Consider the following 26,431-nt stretch of genomic DNA (forward strand, 5'->3'; position numbering starts at 1 on the left):
TGCTGTATGAATGCTATAACACAATAAAAATTGGGGTCCTTGTAGGTTATGATACAATTCTCTTTTAAACAATGCTGCTTAAGGCTGCAGGGATTGATGTTTTAACAATGTGGTGTGTGCAGTATGTGTTATGTGCAATGTATGTGCAATATTTTGTATGTGTAAACTGGATTATTTGCAATTCACTGCTGTGATATATTATAGCTGGTGCTGTTTCGTTCATATCTAGTTTGTTTTATTGTAACTGTGAAGGCATTCATGGGTGCAGCATCTGAGTCCAAGAAAACTTTCCCATGGTGACAATGAAGTGTATCGTATCGTATCGTACCGCACCGCACCGTACCGTGTCGTATCGTATCGTATCGTATCGTATCGTATCGTATCGTATCGTATCGTATCGTAATATTGGTTTGTTGTTGTCAAACCAGTTCTTTAAACATAAAAAAATGTTTGAACCATCTACATCACTTTTCATTCCATTGGACTTCTCACTTATGCTACCCAGGCGGCAACTTCTCTTGCTCTAACAGTGATGAGCATCCAGATTTACCAACAGGAGATGTGCTATAACTGCACGATGCAAAAGGCAATTTACTTGGCTCCTCATTTTATTGTTACATTTGTTTAGCCCACAATTGCTTTTCTAATTAAGTTTAGGTTGAACTGTTTACAAGTCTGCTGAGGCCTGTATTTCTTTGGCCTCATTGAAGAGAACTTGTGGCTGCTATCTCTGCAGTAAAGATCTCAATATCACAGTGCACTAACCTGTAGAAGCAAAACATAATCTTTTAATGTTTTCATGCATTGATATGATGTGTTGGAGTACATTGATTAATAAAACTACCATAATACATTAACGCACATCAGTCCTCACGAGGAACTTACAGTATAACCTGGTGTTCATTGCTGCTGCTCTGTAGTCACTCCTTTAACAGCCCGCAGGTTAAGAGGCTGCCCTTGTCAATTAGAAGGCCATCAGATAGGTGGAAGAGCATATGACAGTGGAACAGCAGAAAATGGGATTACTTTCCTCATCGACAGAGGAGAGTGCACTGGCAGTCAGTCTTCCCCAGCTTAATCAGATTACTTCAAATGCTCCGCTGTGGTTGGCAGCTAGACGGGCGCTGTATGCATTATCAACCAAGCATTAGTCCAGATAGACTACACTTTCAAGTGGATCAAAGTTTTTTTTTCCCCCTCCCCTACTTTTTTCCCCCCTCTCCAGCTTGTCAAGTATTTCATAAACAGGCTCAGGCGTCCTCTCTGTTGGCCTAATACCTGTGCAGGTGGCATACCTGCAAGCTGACATTAATCCACAAAGTCTAAGTGCTGAGTGGGAATATAGCTGAGAAGATACCAGCACCAAAGTTTCTACAATGTCATCTCAACACGGTGGGAATGTTTCGCCATTAGCCTTTGCTGTGTGCTCTTGCGGTTGCAGTGGAACAAGAGGACTCATATTAATGAGGTCTCTCCCTTTTCGTTCTCATTTTCTCTCCTACTTCATCTTGCCAGCTCACACAAACACACATACATGCATTAAGCACAGACAAACACACACACACTCTGTCTCTGGCTCGCAGCTTACTCCTCGTCCCTGAGCAAGATCAAAGTCCTGCCTTATCTTTATGAATACAACATTACCCTCCTTTATTTATTTATTTCCTTACGTAGGTCTTGAACCATTTAATCAAAAACTGTGAGAAAAGTGTATTAGAGGGATTTCCCTGCTGCTGCGGGGTCGCATTCACCTCAAATTCTCTGCGAAGATCCCTTGTCTTTGAAGTCTGATATCATTGACATTACAGGAACAATAGACTGGCGATATGAAAGTATTGTAGATATTCATTGATCTTTGTTGAATTCCTCTCACAGAGCAACGGCCAGCTGAACCTCATCAAAAGCTTCAGACCACAAACAGTACTGAGTCCTCAGTAAAAGTACATCTTGAATAGCTTAATGCTTCACTGGCATGTTCCAAGTGGTATATATTGTTTGTAGCACATAATTCTTTGAAGGTGTCTTTAAAAATCAATAAAGCTAGAATACATATTAATACGTTCACATAATATTTTTCCATCTATAAAAATCATTATGAGTCAGTTGGTGTAAGAGGAGAAAAACACTACAGCTCACAAGACATGCAGTCAATGACAGGGGCTTACAAGTAGATAATGTCTTATATTGAGGGGTCCCAAGCAGGCACAAGCAGGGATGTACTGCTTCAGAGGCTTTTGACACACTGACTTGAGTCGGTGCTATTAAATCAGAGCACACCAGGCTTATTGGAAACAAACCTAATGGCGTCTGCACCTAACCGATACATGCACAGGAACGATTTATGCACACATGGACTCTTGTGTCAGTCAATACTATTGAGGTCATGGTACTCTATATTTCACTCTGCTAGCTGATTAAGCTGTTTCGTCCAATCTTCTTCCTTTAATGGAACCATATTTGGTGTGACTTTAGAGAAAAACTGTTTTAAAAAAGTGAAAATACAGCACTTACTCAGCATACTGTGAGTATAAGATGTGCCATTTGCTGTATTTGTAAAGCTGTTATGTTCGTGAAACACCTAGTGGTAACATTTACAACAAGAACAATCAGCAAAGTGGCCTCAGTGAATGTGATGTACGGCATCTTAAATGTTAAGTTGTTATAGTTGCCTGCAGTTTCCTGCCAACACAGGATAGAGGTGGTTAAAGCTGTTTTCCACTGCCCTTTTAAAGTAATTAATAATTCTTAGTCCTTCATTGTGTCTCTCAGACATATTCACAATGACAGCCAGGGAGGGGTGTTCACCATAAAGGTCATGTTGTGGACCTCCAAGGACAATGCTGGAAATGTGATGGTCAAAACATGAGCCAAACAACCTATTTGTGCTGTAAATGTTAGAAGTTCACTCCCAAAACACTGCTGAAATATCTGCTAAGGTTATAAGTTTAGACATTCAAAAGTCTATTAAAGAATATTACCAATGATTTTGTTTGTCATCTAGTTTGGTCTTGTCATTTGTTTTAGGTTTTTTTTTTTGGTAAACATTCGCACGGTTTCCCTTTTCTACCTTAGACAGTTTGCTGTCATTTATTTCATCTGTCACACATCTGGAAATTGCCTGAGCTGCAGCAAACATGACGCTGTAATTTCAATTTTCTCCTTTTCATCATTATTTAATTCGAGTTGAGTGTTTTGCTTTCAGTACGCACATTACACTCTACATGCTCTACTTCCTGTTCATCATCCAACACCCACAGGAAGACATGGGACTAGTCTTGCCAGGAAATAATTACTCAGAAACACTGAGATGAACTCAAATAATTTCACTTACACAAACTCATGATGGCGTGAACTACAGGGGTGAACAAAAGTCTCCAAAGCCCCTTTCCCACTGCACAAAGAACCTACTAACACCCACCCAATTCTCGTCCCTTTTGCAGCGCGATTCAGTGGAGCACATTGACATCCCAAATTTGAGCCAATTAAAGTGTATTTATGTCAAAAGCATCAATCAAATATCTCAAGTAGCTCTTTTTTTTGCTGCCCCATGTTTGGACCTGTATTTTCAAATTCACTTATGGGAGTATTTTCAGAGAGCTCTGATAGTCCACTCATGTACCTTAACTTTGGTGATCATGGAGAGCCAAAATAAAAGAAAAAGATACATGCCAAAAAGCAGTACACCATCAACTGATGTATCTTTTTCAGAGACCAAGATCCTTCTGGAACAGGCTCTGACATACCTGTCAAGTGCTCAGCTGGAAGCGACAGTTGTTTACCTGTCACTCTAATATCAGTAAAACAGCTCTATCCTTGTATGACACAGGACATCATGTTACACCAAACAGCCTCTTTAGACAGCCATCAACAGATTTATGACACATAGAGTTTCTTTAATTCTCCCCCACTTCCCCAACAGTCAAGCTGTATCAGGCCTCAGAAAACACAGGCTCATCAATAAATAAACAGGAAAGCAGGTGGTACTGAGAGCGCGGGTGTCCATCTACTTTGTCTCTCTCAGCAACCTCAGATGGGTGACTATTTTTGGATGGCAAGTACTTAGTATTCCCTGTTTCAAACTGCCCACTAGTACTAGATAAGAGGAAGTCTGTGTGAGAGTCTGTGAGTGTGTTACAAGGTTAGAATAGTAATGGCACAGTTGCAAACAGAAAAAGTGAATGTACTCTCTTGGATTGCTTTAAAGTCAGGTACTCTTAAGACAGATTCATTTTAAAATACTACTTCCAGAAAAACATATCAGAAGTCAATGGAACATCAACATAATCTGAATTTGTCAAAAGTACTTAATTTGTCAAATTTCTTTTTTGTACTTTTTTTTTAAAAAAAAAAAACAACAACAAACCTGAATACGAATAGCGAATATTGTCCTCCCCCCTAGAAGGACCCTATAAGTGGTTTGTGTACGCAGTTTATTATGACCCATATTTCTTTTTTTTTTTTTAATGCTGTGACCTCTATTGGTTGTGGTATTTCTGACAGGAGGAAAGACAGAAGTCAGGTGACATAAAGAGGAAGTCGGCATAAGGTGGAGGTTGGGGTAAATTGGTGGGTCAAACAAATGCAGGACTTTGACCCACAACACTGCTGTATGTTTCCTGTGTGAAACCAAAAGTCAACATTGAGTTATTTTAACTTAGGTGTGGAAGTTAACTTGTGTAACCCACAGGACTTATCTACCTTAAGTTAACTAATGTACATAACTTAAGTTCCATAAAGAGTGTAGGCTACATCACTTAACCCAAACAATAACCTTTTCCTGAACTCAACAAGTAGTCTTTTTTGCATAAACCTAAACAAAATGTGGCCACTTGTTTAAAACTGCAACAATAAAGGACATGCTTTTTTGGGGTCTGGCCCGCAGGAAGTGCTCTGGGTTTTGAAGCCAATTTTCATAGTGACCAATAAGTGAAATTGCATCTTTCGAGTCCATCATGTTATGCCATTGGGACCGACAACACTTTTTCCCATGGACTTATATATACTTTTACTGATTCGGCCCAATAACATTTCAAAAGTCTAAAGAAGCTCCATGACTGAATTATGTTGTCCCCAGTTAGCAGAGTGCTAAATCAGGAGTAGCCAGCTTAGCTAGAAGAAGTCTCCAGTGTGTATGCTCTATGGGCCCCTATGTATAAGCAATGCCAATTACTTGGCTACTCAGCTTCATTTGCCACTTAGCAACTGTCAGGAATAAATGGGGTCTTGTCTCCGTTGCTGTATCTAGTTCTCTTTATACATCCATATTTGGAAGTCAGAAGCAAAGGTGTTTGTTTAGGTATAAAAACATGTTGATCTCCTGTCTCCACTAGGGGCACCAATAAAGGACTCACTCCTGTGGGTTGTATCAAAGGGTAGGAACAAACAACCTATGTGGTTGTATGGATTGGAGGACTTGTTGGAATAGCTCAACACTTTGGAAATATACTTATTTGCATTTTTGCTAAGAGTTCAAAAAGATTTATACCACTCTCACATCTTTCAAAATCCATTAAATATGAAGCTTTAGGTTAGTTAGTTAGTTAGTTAGTTAGTTTAGCTATGTCAGTGCAGGTAGGCCGAAGTCTGTCCAGCACCTCTAAATTTCAATAATTGAACATGAAATATCTCATTTGTTTTGTTGATATTGATATTGTTTTGTCCCATTATATAAGGTTACTGATTACAGTTTCAGTGTGGTGTTGGAATATTTTCTGAAAGTGACAGTGATTTCAAACTTACGTAAGATGCAACACTTCTCCTGTTTACAATTCTTCTTCAGAAAAGTACATATATGGACTCAAAAAGTACATTTTGAGCCTAAATTGTCTCTCTTTCAGGTACAGAGGATTTAAAAATACTGTTTTGACAGTAGCATATCCAACCCCTTGTGTTATGTGTTAAGGATGAGGGCAGCTGGTTCATTCTTTCATGTCTCTTAAAGGAGATCAATCATTCTTTCCAGCTGAAGATACCCAGTGCAAAATCAAACAGTAAAGTGAGTTTGCACCTTCGTTCATGTGTGCAGCTGTGGATGTATTTGTGTACATACACTCCACGGAATCCGCTGGACTACAGCTCAAGCTTCTCAGCCCTATTATTATCATGCCAAGGTCAGATGAGTGGGCAAACAGCAGAGGAAGACAGATAAGTGTGGTAGACTGGTTAGATAAATCAGCGTACTGCATTTCCATTCACTGATAACCACAGGACCAGAGGCCCATGTTTGCTTAACATTGAATCGAATTATGTCTTTTTTCTACAATCCTGCACTTCCATATCACTACACATGAGCTGACTCAAAGAAAGGCTGTGCACAATAATACATAGCTGCAAAAACACATTAGACTATCATGGAACAAGAACAGCGCACTTCTGGGGAGATAAACTCATTAACCACTAAATAGCTTTTGGGCAGCTATCATGTACAGTGTGTATGTGTGTGTGACAGAGAGATTGGAGGAAATGAGAGAGAGAGAAAGAGAGAGAGCTGGGGGAGAGAAAATTTATAAATGAGACAAAATTGAAACTGATCATTTTGGAGAAAATGGAACACTGCACTCCCAGAGAACAATTTCTTTGTTGTCATTTAATTTTTTATTGATTTTCTCTCAATCAGACATTCTACACAAAAACATATGAACAACAAACGAAACAATAACACAAAGACAGTCTATACTGACACAAACATTTCACACACGCACACATAAATACTTAAATTAGAAAACATGTTCTGTAAGTTTTTATATTTGTGCATTTGAAATAAAAGAGCAGTAATGGTTTGTACATGAAGTGACCTAAAAACCACACATTAACAATGTTTTTCAGCAGTGGTGAGCTTGTTGTGCTGAGCACTTCTTGTTTGTCTTAACCAGGGGTGTCAAACCCATTTTAGTTTGAGGGACACATACAGCCCAAGTGGATGTCAAAAGGGCCTGACCAGTAAAACCATTAGATATTTTACAGTTTAACAAACTTAGATACAGTGAAAATTCTTCATTTACAGTATAGGTGTAGTTTGAGATGTTTTGTACTCATATAGCCTATCTCTGGAATCTGTTGTCTAGCTATCTATTGTCTGGAATTGTGTTTTTTATAGCGCCTCAATTTTCAGATTTTAAGTTTTTCAAGATAGAAATGTGGAATATTTCGAAATATATACTCTAGAGTTAAGATGCTTGATTTTTGTGTCTGTATATAATCAGAAATGTCCTCAACTGAAATGTACCACCAAAGTCAGGACTTATCTTTTTTTTTAATTTCCAGTAACTGCAAAAATAAATAAATAAATAAATAAATAAATAAATAAACAATAAAGACAATTTTCCTCACAAATTAGTGGTGATAAAACTGGTCAGGCTGTAGTATTAATGACCATTTTAAAATTTCTCATGTTGCAAAGTCATCCAGAGGGCCACTTTGGTCCCTTTGGCGGGTCGGTTCTGGGCCGTGGGCTGTATGTTTGACACCCGTGGTGTAAACCATCTGGGCAACCAAGTCAGTCAGCTTTTCTAGGAGAGATTTTTGAATGGAGCTTTAGTTCTGACTTAAGTGGTTTTGATTTTGAACAATACCAGTGACTTCTGTTGACTTTCTGGTGAATCAAAAGTGATGCATTGGGAGTACTATTTCCTTCTTACTGTACATCTATTTAAGATTTGCATCTCCAGGACTAAACATATCCCTCCTGTGTGTGAGAAGCAGCTGTCACCTGCTGTACTTTGAGTGATACAAGGCCCTTGGTTGCCAATGAATTTTTCTAATAGATGAATAATTTACCGACTGTGCAGGTATAGCTTCAAGATGAGATGTAAATAAGATGGAGTTTTCACAGATGTTGAATATTGGAGCTTCTCTTCAAATCCTTAATGTCAATATGCAGCTATAAATATCGAGGTTTCTCTGATCTATGTAAATCTCGCAGGATTACAGCATATTAGGCTTCAAAGAGTATGGTCAAGCTTTAGGCTGTACATTTTTATTATTGACCATTATAAAAATGTATGAATGGAGTCATTATTAGAGGGACAATATAGTTAATAATTTGTTTATACCTAACACAGTTTATTTTAATATGGTCAAAACCTTATTCTGTGATCTTGCTGTTTATAACTACATGTTCTTTCTTTTTACCTGTTGTGCTATTTATAAATCTAGATTGTTTTGGTGGGAGTTGAGTGAGTGTTGGAGTGTCGAGTGATGGAAATATTGGCTGTAGAGATGTTTGCCTTCTCTCCAAAATAATGGAATTAGATGGCTTGAGGTGCTAAAAGTACCACAAAAAAAATTAAAAAACCCTCACAATATCTCTTTCCAGAAATTGTAACCAGACCAGCTACCAGCTACATACTTTGCACAATACAAACGGTGCGAGAAAACAAAATAATGCGTATGAGACTGCTGACTTTCAGTTTTAATAGTGCTCACGTCCATATCCAGTGAACTGTGTGGAAAGCATAGCCCTTTTTACACATAAGCCCCAAGGGTAAATGGGCTATGATTCTGACACTGCTCACCCAATAATTAACTGCAAACACCTTTAAAGCTCAAAGTCAGCACCGTAAGGCTTTCACGTTCTGTGTGCCCCAGTACAGCCAAAAGAATAAAAAGATATCAATGTTCCTTTATAAGTGACCCCCTATAAATATCATATGCACTAGCTGTATATGCAACCTACATTAGCATGTGTAGCATGTTGATTATTATTTTTATACACCAACAATACTTTTTTCAGCTGATCTTTATGTGGTGTGTGGTGTCTGTGAACCATGCATTTATGAAGAACAATGACAAAATATCTTACCCAGTTTCAAGTGGTACTGTGTCTGTGACTATGATAAACAGTGGTGAGAAGTATACAGTTCCTTTCCTTATGTAAAAGTAGTAATATCATACTGTACTCTGTTATATATTCTGTTAGTGAGTCCTGCATTGAAAATGTTACTTAAGTAAAAGTCAGTAAGTCAAAGCAGAAGATAAATATTTAAAGTATTAAAAGTAAAAGAATGCAATGCATAGAAAATAAAATAATAGAATTAAAAATAAAAATAATTATAAGAATCATAATATAACAATGTATAGTAATATATAATAAAAAATAAAACCCAAAATATTTATTTTAATCTGAAAATACTTAAATTTTTATGAAAATAGAAAGTGATTAATTTTCTGTCAGTTAGCTATTGATAAATCAACTAATCATTTCAGCTGTACTTGTATCAGCAGTGAAATTAATTCAGAACAAAACTTTTAAGTTTTATCAATTCTTCTTATGTCTTACAGGCAGAAATCTTAAAATGTAAAGTCATACCTTACTAAAGCTGTAAGATAAATATAGTGAAGTAAAATGTACAATATTTCCCTGTGAAATGCTGTGGAGTAAAAGTATAAAGTGGCATGAGAAGACAACACTCAAGTAAAGTACAAGTACCTCAAATTTATACTTAAGAACAGCAGTTGAGTAAATGCCCTTAGTTACAAATAAATAAACTTACTCTGCAAATGTATTCCGAGTGCTTTTATTTTGGGAAGCCGATTGGCCGCGAGACACAACATAGGCGGGCTCATGCCTATTTCTCAGTCGGTGATTGGTTATTTTCTCGAGAAAGTGATGTTTGCGTTCCTTATTGGACGGAAACGTCAGCTGGCCCGTCGTTTAATTGGTCAATGTAGCAGGCGGGAGAGGTTTCAAATTTTTAAGTAGGGTTTGATTCAGTCGGCGAGGATACAGTTCAGTGCAGCTGGTCAGAAGTTAGTTTTAAGAGTTAGGTGGAAATTGGTTAGCTAACGTTAGTTATAAACGTAGTAAAAAGTCACCGCTAGCGCTTGGGTTTAGCAGTAAATATAAGAAGAATGGCTGAACCACTGAAGGTAACGTTTCTCAAACGTCGATATTAGCTGCTAACTCGCTAACTTACTGTGAAACTAGCCAGCAGCTAACGTTACTGTTAGCGATGGCCTCAATGAAACGTCTCTGACCGTTAAGGTTAGCTAACGCTAGCTAACATCATTTAGTAAAACGTTAACATAATTAATTTAATCGGCAACGCGTCAGTTAAGCGTCAAAAAAAAAAGTTTTGATGTGCTCATATCAGTAACATAATAAGTCCCCCTCCCAGACACATGGCGTCACGACTTCAAATGTGATGGAGGTTATGAATGTTACATTTTTAGGAGCCAATGTATGGTCCATAATATTGTCTCGCTAACGTTATTAGGCGAATGTTAACGTTAACTTTACGTTGCATCTCAGTAATCGTCTCACATCAGGCGTTGCGCACGCAATACAAATGTTGCATTTGTTTAGGACCGACGTTAATTTTAATTAATGCAAGGCAATTTAGATAATGTCGTAGTTAACAGCAACTTTAACTGGTCCGGAATCCCCCCGGGAACTTCCTTAAAAAATAAGACATTATCCGGGATTGCCACGGTCATTGTAAACCTAAAAAAAGTCGTGGAAATAGTAAAAAAATAATGTTGCAATAAAGTAAACTGTTCCAGTAATACTAGTAATACGTACTATTCCAAGGCCAAAAAAAGTGTATATTTACATTCGTATGCTGCAGCAATGTTTTTCAGATATGCATCCAGAAATAAATTAATAATGAAATGCATTAAAATATGCACTCAGAGTATAAACAGTTCCGTTTCCCTTATGCATGAAAGCCTGTGTCAGACTGATATGCTCTAGGTGCTTGTATGACTGTTCCTATAGTTTGGAGAACTAGTTAATATGAACATGACAAACTATTAGAGATTGAAAAAGGTTGCTGGTTATTTTGTCATACAACAACAACAACTGACAGTTGGAATAAAGTATAATATAAAGTTCCCTCCTGTTGTATGTTGTAAATTGTCTCAGAAATTGTATTACAGGTCCTTAAAAAATCATGCCAAAGTTTTGAATTTTTTTTTATGAAAATGTGTTGGAACCCTGATTATCCTCTTTAATATATATTAATCTAATGTTAAAATGTTCAAGTAGACAACAGCATAACCTTATTGGTCAGTAGTGTTTACATTTTAAAACTTGTGGTATTGTGACCAAACATTTGAGGAGGAGGGTGATGTTAAAGGTAGATAGTGTGGATTACATGCAACCAGTGAACCTGGGTTCAAACATCTGCCCATCTGAAGTGTCCTTGAGCATGAAATCAGATCCCAGCAACTTTAACGAGATGTTTTGTAGACTGTGCACTGCTAAGTGGCATTTTTCAGTTGTACCTTTATACGTTAACCAAATTGTCTGAGGTTTAGATATGTCATCAGATCTAAAAAATCAATTCAAGTAATTACTACACCATTGAACTGTTTGAGCCAGTGTCATTGCAGCTGTATTGAAGTCACTTGTAACACAAATAGAAAACCTTACATAATTTGACTGCAATTTTTTTAAAAAAATCACATTGATGATAACTCTGTCATTCCCATTAGTCCCTGTTTGAAAACAAGCCGGTGGAGAAGACAAAGAAAGATCCAAAGCGGCTGTCAGTGGAGAGGATCTATCAGAAGAAGACGCAGTTGGAGCACATCTTGCTCCGACCTGACTCCTACATAGGCTCTGTGGAGCCTGTTACCCAAGTAAGAGGTCACACAGAAATTTCTGTGTCTTTGACATTGATGGTTTCTCTCATAAACTTCTCATTGATTGAAGTCCTTTGGTAAATCTCACAGGAGCTGATGTGAGACTGGACTATTTAAGATATTTTTTTTAACTGCCGAGTTGAAGGATGTTGAAATAGTATCATGGGTTCACATTATACAAATTTATGCGTGATCTTTGTACTCACTACTTGACTGCTTTCCTTAGCAAATGTGGGTGTATGACGAGGATGAAGGACTGAATTGCCGTGATGTGACGTTTGTGCCCGGGCTTTACAAGATTTTCGATGAGATCCTTGGTGAGTAAATAGCTCCCATAATTTTAGATGTTGTATAATGTGCATAGGAAAATGGCTCACCTACAATACTGAAGCAATTGGTTTGTTTTATTCTTTCTACAGTAAATGCAGCTGACAATAAGCAGAGGGATAAGAACATGACCTGCATCAAGATCAACATTGATGTGTGAGTAATATATATTATTGCACAACCAAGTAAGATCTTAAAATAGCTTGTAATCCTACCACAGTGTCCCTTTGCTTGTAAGTTGTCAAATAGCCCCAGCTCATATCCTGCTCATCTGCTTTCCTTGGTATCACAGAAGCACATGATCACAGGTGTGGGTGTATGTTTTTTTCCCTTTTAGAGAAAACAACACCATCAGTGTGTGGAATAATGGGAAGGGTATTCCTGTGGTGGAGCACAAGGTGGAAAAGGTCTTTGTGCCTGCTCTCATCTTTGGACAGCTCCTCACCTCCAGCAACTATGATGATGACCAGAAGAAAGTCACTGGTGAGACTGATTGTGGGATTCTGAAGACTAATTTGTTTTGATTAGGATCTGCAACACTACACTGATTGGTGTATTCAAAGGAAAATGCTATGTTTGAAAAATGTTTATTTCCCTAGTTTTTGCCATCTTGGCCTTTGGTTTCAATAACATTTTTCTCACCATTGAAATTGCAGAGCTCTAAGCATGTGATGACAATGCTTGAAACAACTGTAAAATAGAGTCCAACAGTGTGACCAATATGTGCAGTTACACAATCAGACATGTTTCAAACCAAACACTTTTAACTGTATAATCTGAACAATTTATTTGGAAGTTAAAATTAAAGCAGACACCCCCAAAATGTCTGTTAAAATCACAGTAAATAATTGCATAAACTGTATTGTAGAAGTAGAGTTTACACATGCCGCTTTCCAAAAAGATATTTCAATAAAACAGGCAATTGGCAAACTATGAACATAAGAACAAGGCAATCAACAGAGATGTAATATAAAGCCACCTATAGGGTTTTGTATGAGTATGAGCAAGCTACAACTATGTTTGGTGTTTAATCAGTAGACTTACTTTTCTAATATCCTAATCCACATCTTCATACCAATACTTGTTTTTTAGGTGGACGCAATGGATATGGTGCTAAGCTTTGCAACATCTTCAGCACGAAGTTCACTGTAGAGACTGCCTGTAAAGACTCAAAGAAGTCCTTCAAGCAGGTAGGATGCAGGCTGAAACGTGTTTTCCTCTTTTGCATTCATTGTTACTTTTAAGAGAGAAATGTCATTTTATGGTAATGTCCATTTTTCACAGACTTGGTATGACAACATGGGCAGAGCAGGGGATTCTAAAATCAAACCGTTTGAAGGAGAGGAATACACTTGCATCACCTTCAAGCCGGACCTTGCCAAGTTCAAAATGAGCATCCTGGACAAAGACACCGTGGCTCTGATGACCAGGAGGGCTTACGACATTGCTGGATCCAGCAAGGGCGTCCGTGTGTACTTCAATGGCAAGAAGCTGCCAGTAAGTTATAAAGCTGTTTCACTTCATTGTCTCTCAATGTTCGCCTATTGCTTTCTGCCAGCTAATCATCTGCCTGCTTTCTCTTACTAGTTTAAAAATGGGTTTTATTTATCTTTATCTTTTTCAAATATCAATAACATTGTGAACAAATGTAAAGATGGGTTTCCACAAACTTAATTCAACATTTTAAAGCTAATTGTTATTTTTAGGCTTTCCCTCTTGAGCTGTGATGATGTTTTGAATGATTTAGGAACCTGGAGAAAATATATTCTTTCCTTAGCATTCAGCTTATTATGTGTTATGACAGTTCTCAAACCATAAGATGGTAGTGGGTAGATCTTGTGATTAAGACTAATACCATTCTTGTACACCAGATTACAGACTTCCGTAGCTACGTGGACATGTATCTGAAGGACAAGGTGAACGAGCTTGGTGGTGCCCTCACTGTGGTCCACGAGATTGTGAACCAGCGCTGGGAGGTCTGCCTCACCATGAGTGAGAAAGGTTTCCAGCAAGTCAGCTTTGTCAACAGCATTGCCACAACCAAGGTAATGTCACAGTGTTTTTTAATTAGATGTTTTGTTGGGCATTAATTGTATGTGTAACAGAGTGATTGAGTGAGGGGGTTGTGACCTCAATGTCGAACCAATAATTTCATTTTTTTTAAGTGCTGTTGTAATATCGGGCACCGATTTTAATTTAGTTTGTCAGCCCTGTTTGAATTAACATCATAGAGCAGCCATAGAGCATTTTAAGGCTGACTGAACCAGTAGACCAGGCTCCTTTGGCAGCTAAGTACAAGTTTGGCTGCTCTCCCAGCCACTTTGTGTCACTATGATTAAGACGTATGTCATTTATTCTGCAAATGGGATCTTGTGTTTGTCCTCTCAATCTCAGGGAGGGAGGCACATTGACTATGTGGCTGACCAAGTGGTTGCCAAGCTCATTGAAGTGGTGAAGAGGAAGAATAAAGCTGGAGTGGCCGTCAAGCCTTTCCAGGTATAGTCATTGTTAACTCAGATCTTGAGTATGTTTTTATATGAAGCTGATATTGTGTGATATAATCCTGAGAACGCTCCGCTCCCTCCCCATCCAGGTGAAGAATCACATGTGGCTGTTTGTCAACTGCCTGGTTGAGAATCCCACCTTTGACTCTCAGACCAAAGAGAACATGACACTGCAGCAGAAGAGCTTTGGGTCCACCTGTCCTCTTACTGACAAGTTTATTAAGCAGGTGACAATAAAGAACCGGTGGCATCACATTCTCACTCTCAGGAGTGTCGTCATTCAGATTTTTACAAATTCTTCTTCATTTTCTGTTCTCCATAGGCCACAACCTCTGGGATTGTGGAGAGTATCATGAACTGGGTGAAGTTCAAGGCTCAATCCCAGCTCAACAAGAAATGCTCAAGTGTTAAACACACCAAAATTAAAGGAGTGCCTAAACTCGACGATGCCAACGATGCAGGTATATAACATTTTTCTCTTTTGGAAAACAATCCAGCCTCATGAGCAAGCAAATGAGCTGCTATTGTCATGCAGTAAGCATGTTCTCTGGCAGGTGGGAAGAACTCCATCGGCTGCACGCTGATCCTTACTGAGGGAGACTCAGCTAAGACACTTGCTGTGTCTGGGCTGGGAGTGGTCGGAAGAGACCGCTATGGCGTCTTCCCTCTCAGGGGAAAAATACTGAACGTCCGGGAGGCCTCGCTCAAACAGGTTAGGCCCAGCAGCCTGTTATTAGAAGGCAGCTGCATGGTTTTACAGATGCATTTGTCTTATGACACATAATTCAATCTCAGTTTTTGTACTTATCTTGGATGGACACAGATGATATAACCCTGATCAAAGAAGACCACAATGAGCATCATTTGAAATGTAGCTCAGCAAACAGATGAGAGTAAAAAATTGTTTGGTCTTCCTCATCAGATCATGGAGAACGCTGAAATTAATAACATCATTAAGATCCTCGGCCTTCAGTACAAGAAGAACTACAGCGACCCAGAATCCCTCAAGAGTCTGCGCTACGGCAAAATCATGATCATGACAGATCAGGTGCGCCAGCAATTTTTTAAATCTTTATTCTCATTTTAAACACCTGTTTTCCTTTTTTTCTGTATCCAATTTGTGTTAATCATTTAAAACATATTTTATTACTTTATAATTATTATTAATAATTACTTTATAAAACCCTACTAACTCTGCTTTTCAGGGCTGTCACCCACTTCACCATAGGTGCAGCGCTGCTTATAAAAGTATTAATCTTTAGCTTTAAAGCTGTAAAGAAACATTAATATGACTGGATTCCACTGTATTCCTATGATTGTGACAGGATCAAGACGGCTCCCACATTAAGGGCCTGCTGATCAACTTCATCCACCATAACTGGCCGTCCTTGCTGCGCCACAACTTCCTCGAGGAGTTCATCACACCCATCATCAAGGTAAACTGTTTCACCAGATGTCTCAGACTGAAATAAAAGGTTTTTTAGGCTGTGGTTAGCTATTGTACTTCATTAATTATGGTGAGTAAAGGGTTAAATAATGTTGGGATCTAGCATATTGTGATTTCAAGCCCTCAAACTTTCTAAGTTGTCTCCCTGAACTCAACAACGCTGCCATCTAGTGTCAAGATCACAGAATATCTCTGCCATTTATATAAAAATCACACTTTTAATGAAACCTCTTTAATAATGGCCAAATTATATCCTTATTTTACCATTTTGTTGTCAAACATGGGGTGAAGACAAGAGTTGAATGCAGATTTCTTTCTTTTTTTCCCCTCTCTCTTTAGGCGTCTCACAAGAAAACTCAGCTGTCTTTCTACAGTATCCCTGAATTCAATGAATGGAAGGAAAACCAGCCCAACTACAAATCTTGGAAAATAAAATACTACAAAGGTTTGTCACAAAACCCCTGTGTGGTAGTAAAAGATGACAAGTAAGCAACCCTTCACACCTGGTCGATGTCGTGGCCAATTTGTTGTGTGTCTTCATAATGGTCTGTATAATAAGTTCTCCTCCTTTGTGGCCTTCTAGGTTTGGGAACCAGCACATCGCAGGAAGCTAAGGAGTACTTCTCTGACATGCAGAGACACCGTATCCCATTCAAGTACTCTGGACCTGAAGACGATGAAGCTATCACCCTCGTAAGATTTCATCCATATGTTTGGCTCATTCTTTAACTTATGAAGTTTATAGAACACCTTGTGGACGATCATATCAAATTTCAATTAAACTTTTTAGACCCTCGTGTACATTTGTAAAACCAGTTATGTTTTTTATCTTGATTCTCCTTGCTAGGATATAATATGTAGTTTGAGTATTCATATCTGACTCTTGTGTTTGTTTTGTGTCCAGGCCTTTAGCAAGAAGAAAGTGGACGAGCGGAAAGAGTGGCTGACCAACTTCATGAACAACAGGCGCCAGCGCAGGGCTCACAACCTACCTGAGGTAACGTCGGCAACAGTTGGTGACCTTTATCTGCTCTATTAATGTTTTCTGTTCATTTTAACTACCTTTTGCTGTCTCTTCACAGGAGTACCTGTATGGCCAGTCCACCAAGTCCCTTTCGTACAACGACTTTGTCAACAAGGAGCTGGTTCTTTTCTCGAACTCTGACAATGAGAGGTCAATCCCCTGCCTGGTGGATGGTGTGTGAAATGATAATGATCACCTAGAACATGGTTGTAAATGATAAACACAGTTTGTGAGAGTGGTTTTAAATATGTCTGCATGTGTGTTTATGTCAGGTTTTAAACCAGGCCAGAGGAAGGTGCTGTTCTGTTGCTTCAAGAGGAATGACAAGCGGGAGGTGAAGGTGGCCCAGCTGGCTGGCTCGGTGGCTGAGATGTCAGCCTACCACCATGGAGAGGTGAGATGACATTACACTTTGAGTAGATTTCCCACTTCCTCTTTTCAGTGGCTAAAGCAGCCTGTGGGCTCGATGTCAGGCTATTGCCAAATGCAGCACTCACATGTGGAGAAAACAGTTTACTCTTTCTTTTTGAATTAGCTTGGATTGTTTTTAGCTATTGCTCATCATATGGTTTCTGCCTTCAGCTTTGAGTCTGCTTTGAGACATGACCACATTCATTAAGTTTCTAGCAGTGACGGAGGAAAACATTTCAAGTCCTGACTTGAAACCCTTATTATGCATGTATAATTAAGAAAATGTACTTTAAGTAATGAAAGTAAAACTATACAATGCAGAAAAATTAAAATCAGTTTAGTCAATCAAATGAATAAAATGTAAAGTAAAATCCTCATATTTTAAAAAGCTGGAACAGTTAAATGTTTTTGCCAGAAAAATGGCTAAATTATTATTATTATTAAAAGATTATTAGAATATCTGCCAATTAATTTTCAGTCAATCAATTAATCAACCAGTGCTTTACTAAATAATTGTAGTTAATTATAAGGTGCACTATTTCCCTCTGAAATGTAGTAAAGTAGAACAAGTACCTCAACCTGAGTAAATGTACTTAATACATTTGTTTTTTGTTTTTTTTAAAATTATTATTAATTTGGAGGAAAATACATGCAGAATAGCACATTTTACTGGTGAGCAATGCTTGCTAGATTTAGCATATTTTATAATACTTTCTATTTAATCTCTTCATCTGTGTTTATTTTTCAGATCTCTCTGATGATGACCATTGTGGGTTTGGCCCAAAACTTTGTGGGAAGCAACAACATGAACCTGTTGCAGCCTCTGGGTCAGTTTGGAACCAGGCTGCATGGAGGCAAAGACTCTGCCAGCCCTCGATACATCTTCACCATGCTCAGGTCAGCAGCCTCCACATAAACTGCTAATAATGTGAAGCTACGAGCCTCCTGCACACTTTAGAGAATGTGGGGGAGCTGATTTCATGGTTTACAGAGACAGTGATGAATTAAAAAATACCCCTGACTTTCTGTCCTTGCAGCTCCCTGGCTCGCCTCGTCTTCCCACCTGTGGATGACAACCTGCTCAAGTACAACTATGATGACAACCAGCGCGTAGAGCCGGAGTGGTACATACCCATCATCCCCACTGTGCTGGTGAACGGCTCAGAAGGTATTGGCACAGGCTGGGCCAGCAAGATTCCCAACTTTGACGTACGGGAGATCGTCAGCAACATCCACCGTATGCTCGATGGCAATGAGCCTCTGCCCATGGTGAGAATGAGAACTGGCTGTTTCTGGCTGAGATTTTGCGTCTTCTGGTGTACAATTCAAATAATGGGGGCGCCTCTGCATTCTCCCACAGATTCCAAGCTACAAAGGTTTTAAAGGCACAATTGAGCAGGTGATGGACAACCAGTACATCAACAGTGGAGAGGTGGCCATCATTGATTCCACCACCGTTGAGATCTCTGAATTGCCTGTGAAAAACTGGACGCAGGTTAGTCAGTGAAGTTTTCTCCCTCCTGTTCGGGATGTGTTCGGGATGCTCCATCATTCATTCAAAGTACCATCATTTAGTGACATCTATATGTCATTTCTTTTAATTGTCTGTGGTGTAGACCTACAAGGAGAACGTGCTGGAGCCAATGCTGAACGGGACCGAGAAGGCCCCTCCTCTGATCACAGACTACAAGGAGTACCACACTGACACCACTGTGCGCTTTGTGATCAAGATGACACCAGACAAGTTAAGCGAGGCGGAGGCAGCCGGCCTCCACAAAGTCTTCAAACTTCAGACCTCCATCACCTGCAGTTCCATGGTAACTGCTGCAACACGTGCACATATCTAATGTTTCAATCAAGTCTTCTTTCAGCTTTTTTATCAAGCATTTCTTTAGAAAAACAAAACTTACTTGGTTTCTGTTTGGGGTTTGGTTTTTTTTAGGTTCTGTTCGACCACGTGGGCAGCCTGAAGAAGTACGAGTCTGTGCAGGATATTCTCAAAGACTTCTTTGAGTTGAGGATGAAGTACTATGTGCTGAGAAAGGACTGGTTGGTTGGCATGCTGGGAGCAGAGAGCGCTAAACTCACCAACCAGGCCCGCTTCATCCTGGAGAAAATCCAGGGCACCTTGGTCATAGGTCAGTATCTTATCACAATTTTTGTTGACAACGTACACTGCTGAAATTTACTTTGAAAAACACTGCAAACAAGAACAACTGCTAGTTTCCACCGATTGTGAGATATCCCAGTTCCCATGTTTAAAAGTTATGAGATTAGAAAAAATCTTTTCCAGGCCTGGGAATGGTTTGGAATTAGCAGAATGTTTTGATTGTTTTGGCAATTGTTTAAAATATGTACATTAAAATTCCAAAACATGTTGTTATGCAAAATACTTTTCCTGCATTGGTAATTTAAAATCAAATGCTGTGCTGCTTGATACACGTTAGTGTGTGCAGCAAGTTGGTGGCGGGAATGTCCGAGCAAGTCAAGTTTGCAGGCGTTAACAGTGTACCCCCAAACGCCTGGGAAGTTTTGGAAAAGTGTTTAAAATTAAGTTGTAAAAATGTGTGGGAACGCTGGTTATCATAAAGTGCAGGTAACCTCAGATAAATTGCCAAATAGTAGTTATATATTTTTGTTTGTCATTTGAAACAGCTTCAGAAGTTGTAATATTTATGCCAGCTACAACTTAGATGATCAATTTATCCCCAGGCCTATTATGTGTTTAGATTTTCCTTGAACAAAAGAAATAATTCTGTTCATCTACTTGCAGAGAACAAGCCAAAGAAGGAACTGATCCGCATGCTGCAGGAGATGGGCTACGACTCTGACCCGGTCAAAGCTTGGAAAGAGGCTCAAGAGAAGGTAGGACATCTTTGATCACGTCTTTTAGCTGCGTTAATGATGAATGCTCAATAACCAGCCTCGGTGTGCGCAAACAACATGACATGGTTATGTTAATGCTCTCAGAATGAAGAGGCGATGGAGGAGGAAGGAGAGGAGGAGGAAGAAACGGAGGACACCAGCGGGCCAGACTACAACTACTTGTTGTCCATGCCCATGTGGTACTTGACCAAAGAGAAGAAAGACGAGCTGTGCAAGCAGAGGGATGTAAAGGTGTGATGTTGAGCTCTGCTGCAGTATTATTAATGCTTTCAAATACTTCAAATCCACATTGGTTTATCTCATGTTAACATGAGTGTTTTGACTGCTGCTTTATAGCTGACCGAGTTGAACACCCTAAAAAAGAAGTCTCCAGCAGACCTGTGGAAGGAAGACCTGGCTGCTTTCTGTGAGGAACTGGAGGTATTGGCTCTTTATCTGTCTGCTTGTTTTTTTCTAAACATCTGAGCGCATTTTCTCAGTCACATATGGACAACTGCAGTTTGTCCATCACAGTGTGAGAAAGGACTGTTATATTGCTGGTTTCATATGAGCATCTCTGCACTGACCCGAGCCTCTGGTTACAGTCAGAGTTGTCACTCTCAGACTTTTCTCCTCACCAGTAATCTCCTGATTTTGTTCTTTAGAGAGTTGAGGCAAAAGAAAAGGAGAGCGCCATCATCCCCGCTAAAAAGGGGGCTGGAAAAGGCAAAGCGGCGAAGGTGAAGCAGGAGACCCTGCCCACGCCACAGGGTCGCCGCGTGGTCCCGCGTGTTACCAGTGCCATGAAAGCCGAAGCCAACAAGAAGGCTTGTCTCAAGAAAGGAGGCAAGGGGGGCAGGAAAGTCATGGTATGTCTTTTCAAATTAAAATCACAAAAAAACAGGATTTCCTCAGTCTGCCTTATAGTTTTTATTGTTTATACAGGGTCATGGAGGAAAGTTTGTAAATTTTGTTTTGTGTATTGAAATTATTTGTTACAGTAATCTTTTGTGGATAACCTTTTACAAAATGTAACACAGCAGCAAATTCATTATATGTGACGCTATTGACGAAACATTGTTTTAAGATACGCAGATGTGTGACGTTTCTACATTTTATTCCCGAGTGCAGGATTCCCATGGATCCTTAAAACATCTCAAAAAGGCATAAAATTCATTAATCTATGAATAAGGCACCCTAAAAATCTCAAAATGATTAGTAATATCTATTTTTGAATAACCTTAATTAATATTTACCAAACTTACCATCAGGAATATAAGGAAGAGAAGAGCCAACAACCACTCATAAACATTTTCAACATCAAATCAAATCAAAGATGACCAAGAATTATATTGTACTATATGATAACCTAATTTTATTTTATTCCACGTCTTCCATTCTAGAAAGTTTTCCATCAACAACTCTTTAACTTAAACCAAAAAAAAAACATTTGGGAAAAAATGTTACTAGCTGATATCAGTTCATGTTTGTTTTTTTTAGTTTTGATTATTGTAAAATTGGTCTTACGTTTAATTCTGAGTGGCATTAAACGTTTTTTAAATGTCTTAAAACTAACCTGAATTAAGCTGAAGGAACCCTGAAAATAATAGTGTTATTTAAACTGGTAGGGGTCATGAGTTTAAAAGTTTTCATGCTAACCCCCACTTTGACTTTTCAGCTGTTCTGCATGTTTGTATCATACTCTGTGAAAGGTCATAGAAATCTTATTATGTGTCCTTGAAAAGTTTTGAAATTTTGTCCATGAAAATGTGTGGGAACCTTGTATTTAGAATTTAATCTGCTTTTAGTCACAACAAAGCGGAGTTGTGCTCTTCTTATATCTGTATCTGTAACATTTCTCAGTAGAGCGCTCTGCCAATGCCAGAAACATTTAACCTGACCTCATTTTCTGTAATTGCAGAGTGAAGATGTAGTGGTGAAGATGGAGTTTGGAGAAGATGTGGAGAACACAGAGCCTAGTGAGGAGATTGGCTTGGCTGCACGACTGAACAAGAAAACTAAAACTCAGCCGAAGGAAAAAGGTGAGACTGGCTGAAAATGTTCAAATAACCAAAATAAGTTGGTATCAGACTGTTCTTCTCTGGTCTACAATTTTATTCATCAGAGAAGAACTTTATTCATTTCACATAAAAAGTTAAATTTCAGTCAAATGTAATAGAGTGAAACTATTTTTAAATCATTGGAACTTATTGTATTCAACAATAAATGTAGTATATAAATATAGTGTCCTACACTGTAGATGCATCCAGTATGCAGTCGCTCTTTAGCAGCATCTGGTGGCAGCCTTGAGAAAGTACATTTGCACTCTATAAAGCCACAGAGCAATTTGAAAGCAAATGGTAGGTAAATAAGATACGAGGCTCCTTACCATACAGGTGTTTATTAGATTTAACCACAATTTCAGAACTTTACAGCAACAAATGCTCCACACCCCCACCATGATTACAAACGGACTCAGGTGACATATCTTACTGCTCGTAGAATTGTAACATAGTGTGATGCTATGGTGAGATTATGTGCAGAGCCCACATTGGACAGTTAGGCCGGGTTGGAATATCAGACCCAAAACCTTTGTAATTAATGGGCGACCGTAAATTATTCTTGCACTTTTTCGACACTGTATCTGCACTCACTGTTGTAAAGTTACATTGCATTTTTATTAAAGATGACTATGAAACACACCTCTCTGCAGCAGCAGCGTCAAAGACCAGCAAGCAGAGCACTCTTCAGTTCAAGCCCGCTGCCAAGAATCCCAAAAAGAATCCGTGGTCGGATGAGGAGTCTGACAATCTGTCCGACAATAAAATGGAGGCGGAGGAAGTCGTTGCCCCCAGAGAACGCAAAACTAAAGGTGAGTCTACTTAAAATGACCGTGACCACTATCATTGCTGATAGGTAGACGAGCGTCTAATCTGCTGTCTTCCCATGAAAAGACTTTACACACGGATTACTTCCACGTCACTGTTGGAGAACACGTAATCACTGTAAACGTGTTTCCTGAGGCTAATTAGCTCTCCTATCTAACTTCATCCAAACTTATCTTCGTAACAGCTGTTTGATCATATCATCTCTTATGCAAAGACTTCAGCAAAACTCACCAATAATCCTAAATTCACGACAGCATTGCTAAATCAAACCATTCTGTCGCTTGTTTCTAAAGCTGCGGCAAAGTACACCATGTCCGACAGTGAAGATGAATTTGACGACTGGGGGAAGAAGGACGCCCCAAAACGTAAAGCTGTTATCAGTGATGATGATGATGCCAGCTTTATGCCAGAGACCATGGCCGACAGCGAAGTGGACTCTCCAGCCCCCTCTCCGCCCCCTAAAGCTCCACAACCCTCGTGAGTATCAAACTTGATATATGAAGTTTCTTTCACATCAAGGCCTTTTTTTAGTAATGTCATTTACTTTATTTTATTATCTTCTATGCAGGAAGAAAACAGCAAAGAGCAAAACAACAGTAAAACAACCTAAAAATACATCGAGCTGTAAGTATTTTCACAGGATCATTCATGTGATAACCCTGAGAACTGTTGGGCCGTATGTCTAAGGTTTTATTCTTTGCGACACTTTGCAGCTCCGTCGGACGATCAGGCACCTGCAGCCAAGGCTCCAGTTCAACGTAAAACCAAGGAGGCGGCACCCAAGAAAGCTCCTGCTGCTAAGAAACCAGCTGCAACCAAGAAGAAGGCTGCAGGTATTTTGACAAGTGTGTGTGTGTGTGTGTGTGTGTGTGTGTGTGTGTGTGTGTGTGTGTGTGTGTGTGTGTGTGTAGCCTAATTAGAGAGAGCTCTGTGTTTTATGTCCCACAGATTTAAGAGCAAATGCACGATTAAAGTTTGAAAGTTTTACCATTGCTGATTTTATTGATTTCTCATCAGATGGTACCAGATAGTTAAATAACAAGTAAAACTGCAGTTGTAACAGTTGTGACACGTTTGTGGTGGTGAGCACGTGTACAATTAAAACACTAAACATAATAAATGAAATGCATCCTTCCCTAATCTGCAGTTATTTTTCCTGTTGACCTCTTTTAGATGCAAAGCAGCCATCCATCCTGGATGCTCTTTCTAAATCCAAACCTGCATCCATCCCAGCTACCAAGAAGGTCCCATCATTTGACTCCAGTGACTCGGAGGATGAAATCAAAGTTACAAAGACAAAGCCCATTGTGAAACGGAAACAGATCGACAGTATGGACTCCGACAGCAGCGCGGACGACCTCATGTCACGCCTCAAGGGCAAAAAAACTACCAGCAAGGTCAGTCTCTACACTGAATTCTGATTTCAGAACAGTATTTGGGGGGTAACGTACCACGAGGCCTCATAGTTATGTATTGATACATTTATTTTTGTATTGTACGGCTCTAAATAGCATGTGCATATGCACCGTAGTGCCTGTAAAGTCTCTGCTCTCACACACTGATTGCATGACTCAGGCACTTCACACTTTTCACAGACTCTCCCGCCACATGTCTATTTTCTCACACAGTGAAAAACAAATTGATGATAATGTTGCAGCAGAAAAATAGGACACAGACAGCGTACGGAGCAGCACACTGCTACAGCAGTACCATAAAACACAACAGTCAAGCCAGCCGCTGCTCCTGCGTAACACTGAAGTTGGTTTTAAGATGGGTGTTTGACAGACATTCTCTCTCTGGCCAGCAGCAGCTTATTTCTTATTACTGAGTTTCATCTGGTTTTGGCAGAAGGACAGTTAGTTCACCTTTCAGCCATCTGTTTAAGTGCTGCGGGATGACTGCAGTGTCATCAATTGATTACTGTTTAAATCACACAAAACCAATATTTTTTTCAGTACCTTCATGCTGATTTCCAGTTATGAAGTAAATTAAATTGGTCTCATTTAGTACACTTAATTTTCATTACTAATTTGTAGTTGATGAGTTTTACATAAACATTTTAATAGAAAAACTGGCAGTTTTTTTCTCAATAACTTCCATGTAATGTGTCCCAGTGATATAAATCAAATATAAAAAATGCATTCCTACTCTGCATTTTCCTCTTTTATGAAATACAAACAGTCATTAAACTTGTTGTTATAACTTAGTTTCACATTGAGTTTCTTTATGACTTTTTCTGGGCCTGGGACAGAGGGCAGAGTTTTTTTTTTGGGTACTGAGCAGTAAGATAACGTATGTTTAGTGTAGAGGTCAATATTCAGTCAGTTATATGAAGAAAAAAAAAAAGAAGAAATGAAGTTAACAAAGAAGTTCAAATATGATCAGATCCGGCCGTGATGGAAGTGAGGATACAGGACAAATAGACCAAGTGGTGCAGTAAAAATCTTTTTGTTGCAGGTAAAACAAACAAAAGTACTGGAAGTCACTATGAACATGTTTTTAAAGATGAATTTTCTCTGCTCTTGCAGAAAATCAAGAAATGGGACGATGACGACAGCTTCCAGGTTTCGGATCAGGAGGCAGCAGCTCCCGTAACCGTGGCAGCGCGGGACAAACCCTCACGTGCCCGGAAACCTGTTACCTACATCGGGGACTCAGACTCAGATGAAGACTTTTAAAGTTTACTCTCAAAGTCAGTTTTAAATTTTGTATAAAAGTCAAGGTTTTTAGGAAAGTTATATGGTTTATAACAGGTGATTACTTTGTCTTTGTTTTGATCACCTAAGGATGGTTTCATTTACACCGGTGGTTTAAGTAGTATTAACCAAAAGATTCATTCTAGCAAAAATGCCTGTTCTCTCGTCAAAGACCAGAAGTTTTAAAAAAGAAACGCCCTGATGCTTGAATTGCATTACACCTGTGAGCATGTTAACTTTTAGTTTCTTCGGCTTCTTGAAATGTCAATTTTATTTCACTTATTTGTGTTTTGTCTCGTCTTGTACATATTTCAATGGCTGTTCATTTTAGACTTAGAAAAATAAAGTTTGTATCAATTTTGCATTGTGTTTGAAATTGTTACTTGCTCTAGGGCTAACATCGAGTGAAATCCGTCATCTGTTTTGCATCTGTACAAGTCGGTGCTCAAATGCCGCGTGTAAGTGTCAGCCGCACATGTGCTAAATGTGCCGTGGTGACCTGGGAACCAGTCATTAGGATTTTGAATGGGTAGGTAACATTTTATTTCTATTATTATTAGTATTATTACCATTTTCAAGTTGGTACAAGTACAGATAAATTCACTTTTTAAGATATTGGAATCATTCAGAGTAGATTTTCTCAGTACATCAATGAACCGGTACAAAGTCATATAACCAATGGGACA

General features: G+C 39.0%; 1 protein-coding gene across 2 annotated transcripts; it reads left to right on the plus strand.

Annotated features, from left to right (window-relative positions):
* Positions 1-9,682: 9,682 nt before the first annotated feature.
* top2a (DNA topoisomerase II alpha) lies at positions 9,683-26,107 on the plus strand. 2 transcript variants are annotated; one of them, XM_042508032.2, is made up of 35 exons: positions 9,683-9,867; positions 11,434-11,580; positions 11,810-11,900; positions 12,003-12,066; positions 12,248-12,393; positions 13,003-13,100; positions 13,195-13,407; positions 13,782-13,955; positions 14,305-14,406; positions 14,504-14,641; positions 14,737-14,875; positions 14,969-15,126; positions 15,337-15,462; positions 15,740-15,850; positions 16,201-16,306; positions 16,445-16,554; positions 16,766-16,858; positions 16,944-17,058; positions 17,158-17,279; positions 18,045-18,193; positions 18,334-18,565; positions 18,657-18,791; positions 18,913-19,113; positions 19,239-19,434; positions 20,070-20,161; positions 20,267-20,413; positions 20,519-20,602; positions 20,827-21,030; positions 22,083-22,203; positions 22,875-23,033; positions 23,343-23,526; positions 23,618-23,673; positions 23,763-23,882; positions 24,223-24,446; positions 25,578-26,107. In XM_042508032.2, exons 1-35 carry the CDS (start codon positions 9,850-9,852, stop codon positions 25,725-25,727), a joined length of 4,725 nt encoding a protein of 1,574 aa, XP_042363966.2. In that variant the 5' UTR covers positions 9,683-9,849; the 3' UTR covers positions 25,728-26,107. The 2 variants fall into 2 exon arrangements, with proteins under 2 accessions (XP_042363966.2, XP_042363967.2); XM_042508033.2 differs by having other exon boundaries at positions 22,878-23,033.
* Positions 26,108-26,431: the final 324 nt, after the last annotated feature.

Source organism: Plectropomus leopardus, chromosome 19 (genome assembly GCF_026936395.1).
Source record: "Plectropomus leopardus strain MGB_pleo_1.0 chromosome 19, ASM2693639v1, whole genome shotgun sequence".
Classification (NCBI taxonomy): domain Eukaryota; kingdom Metazoa; phylum Chordata; class Actinopteri; order Perciformes; family Serranidae; genus Plectropomus; species Plectropomus leopardus.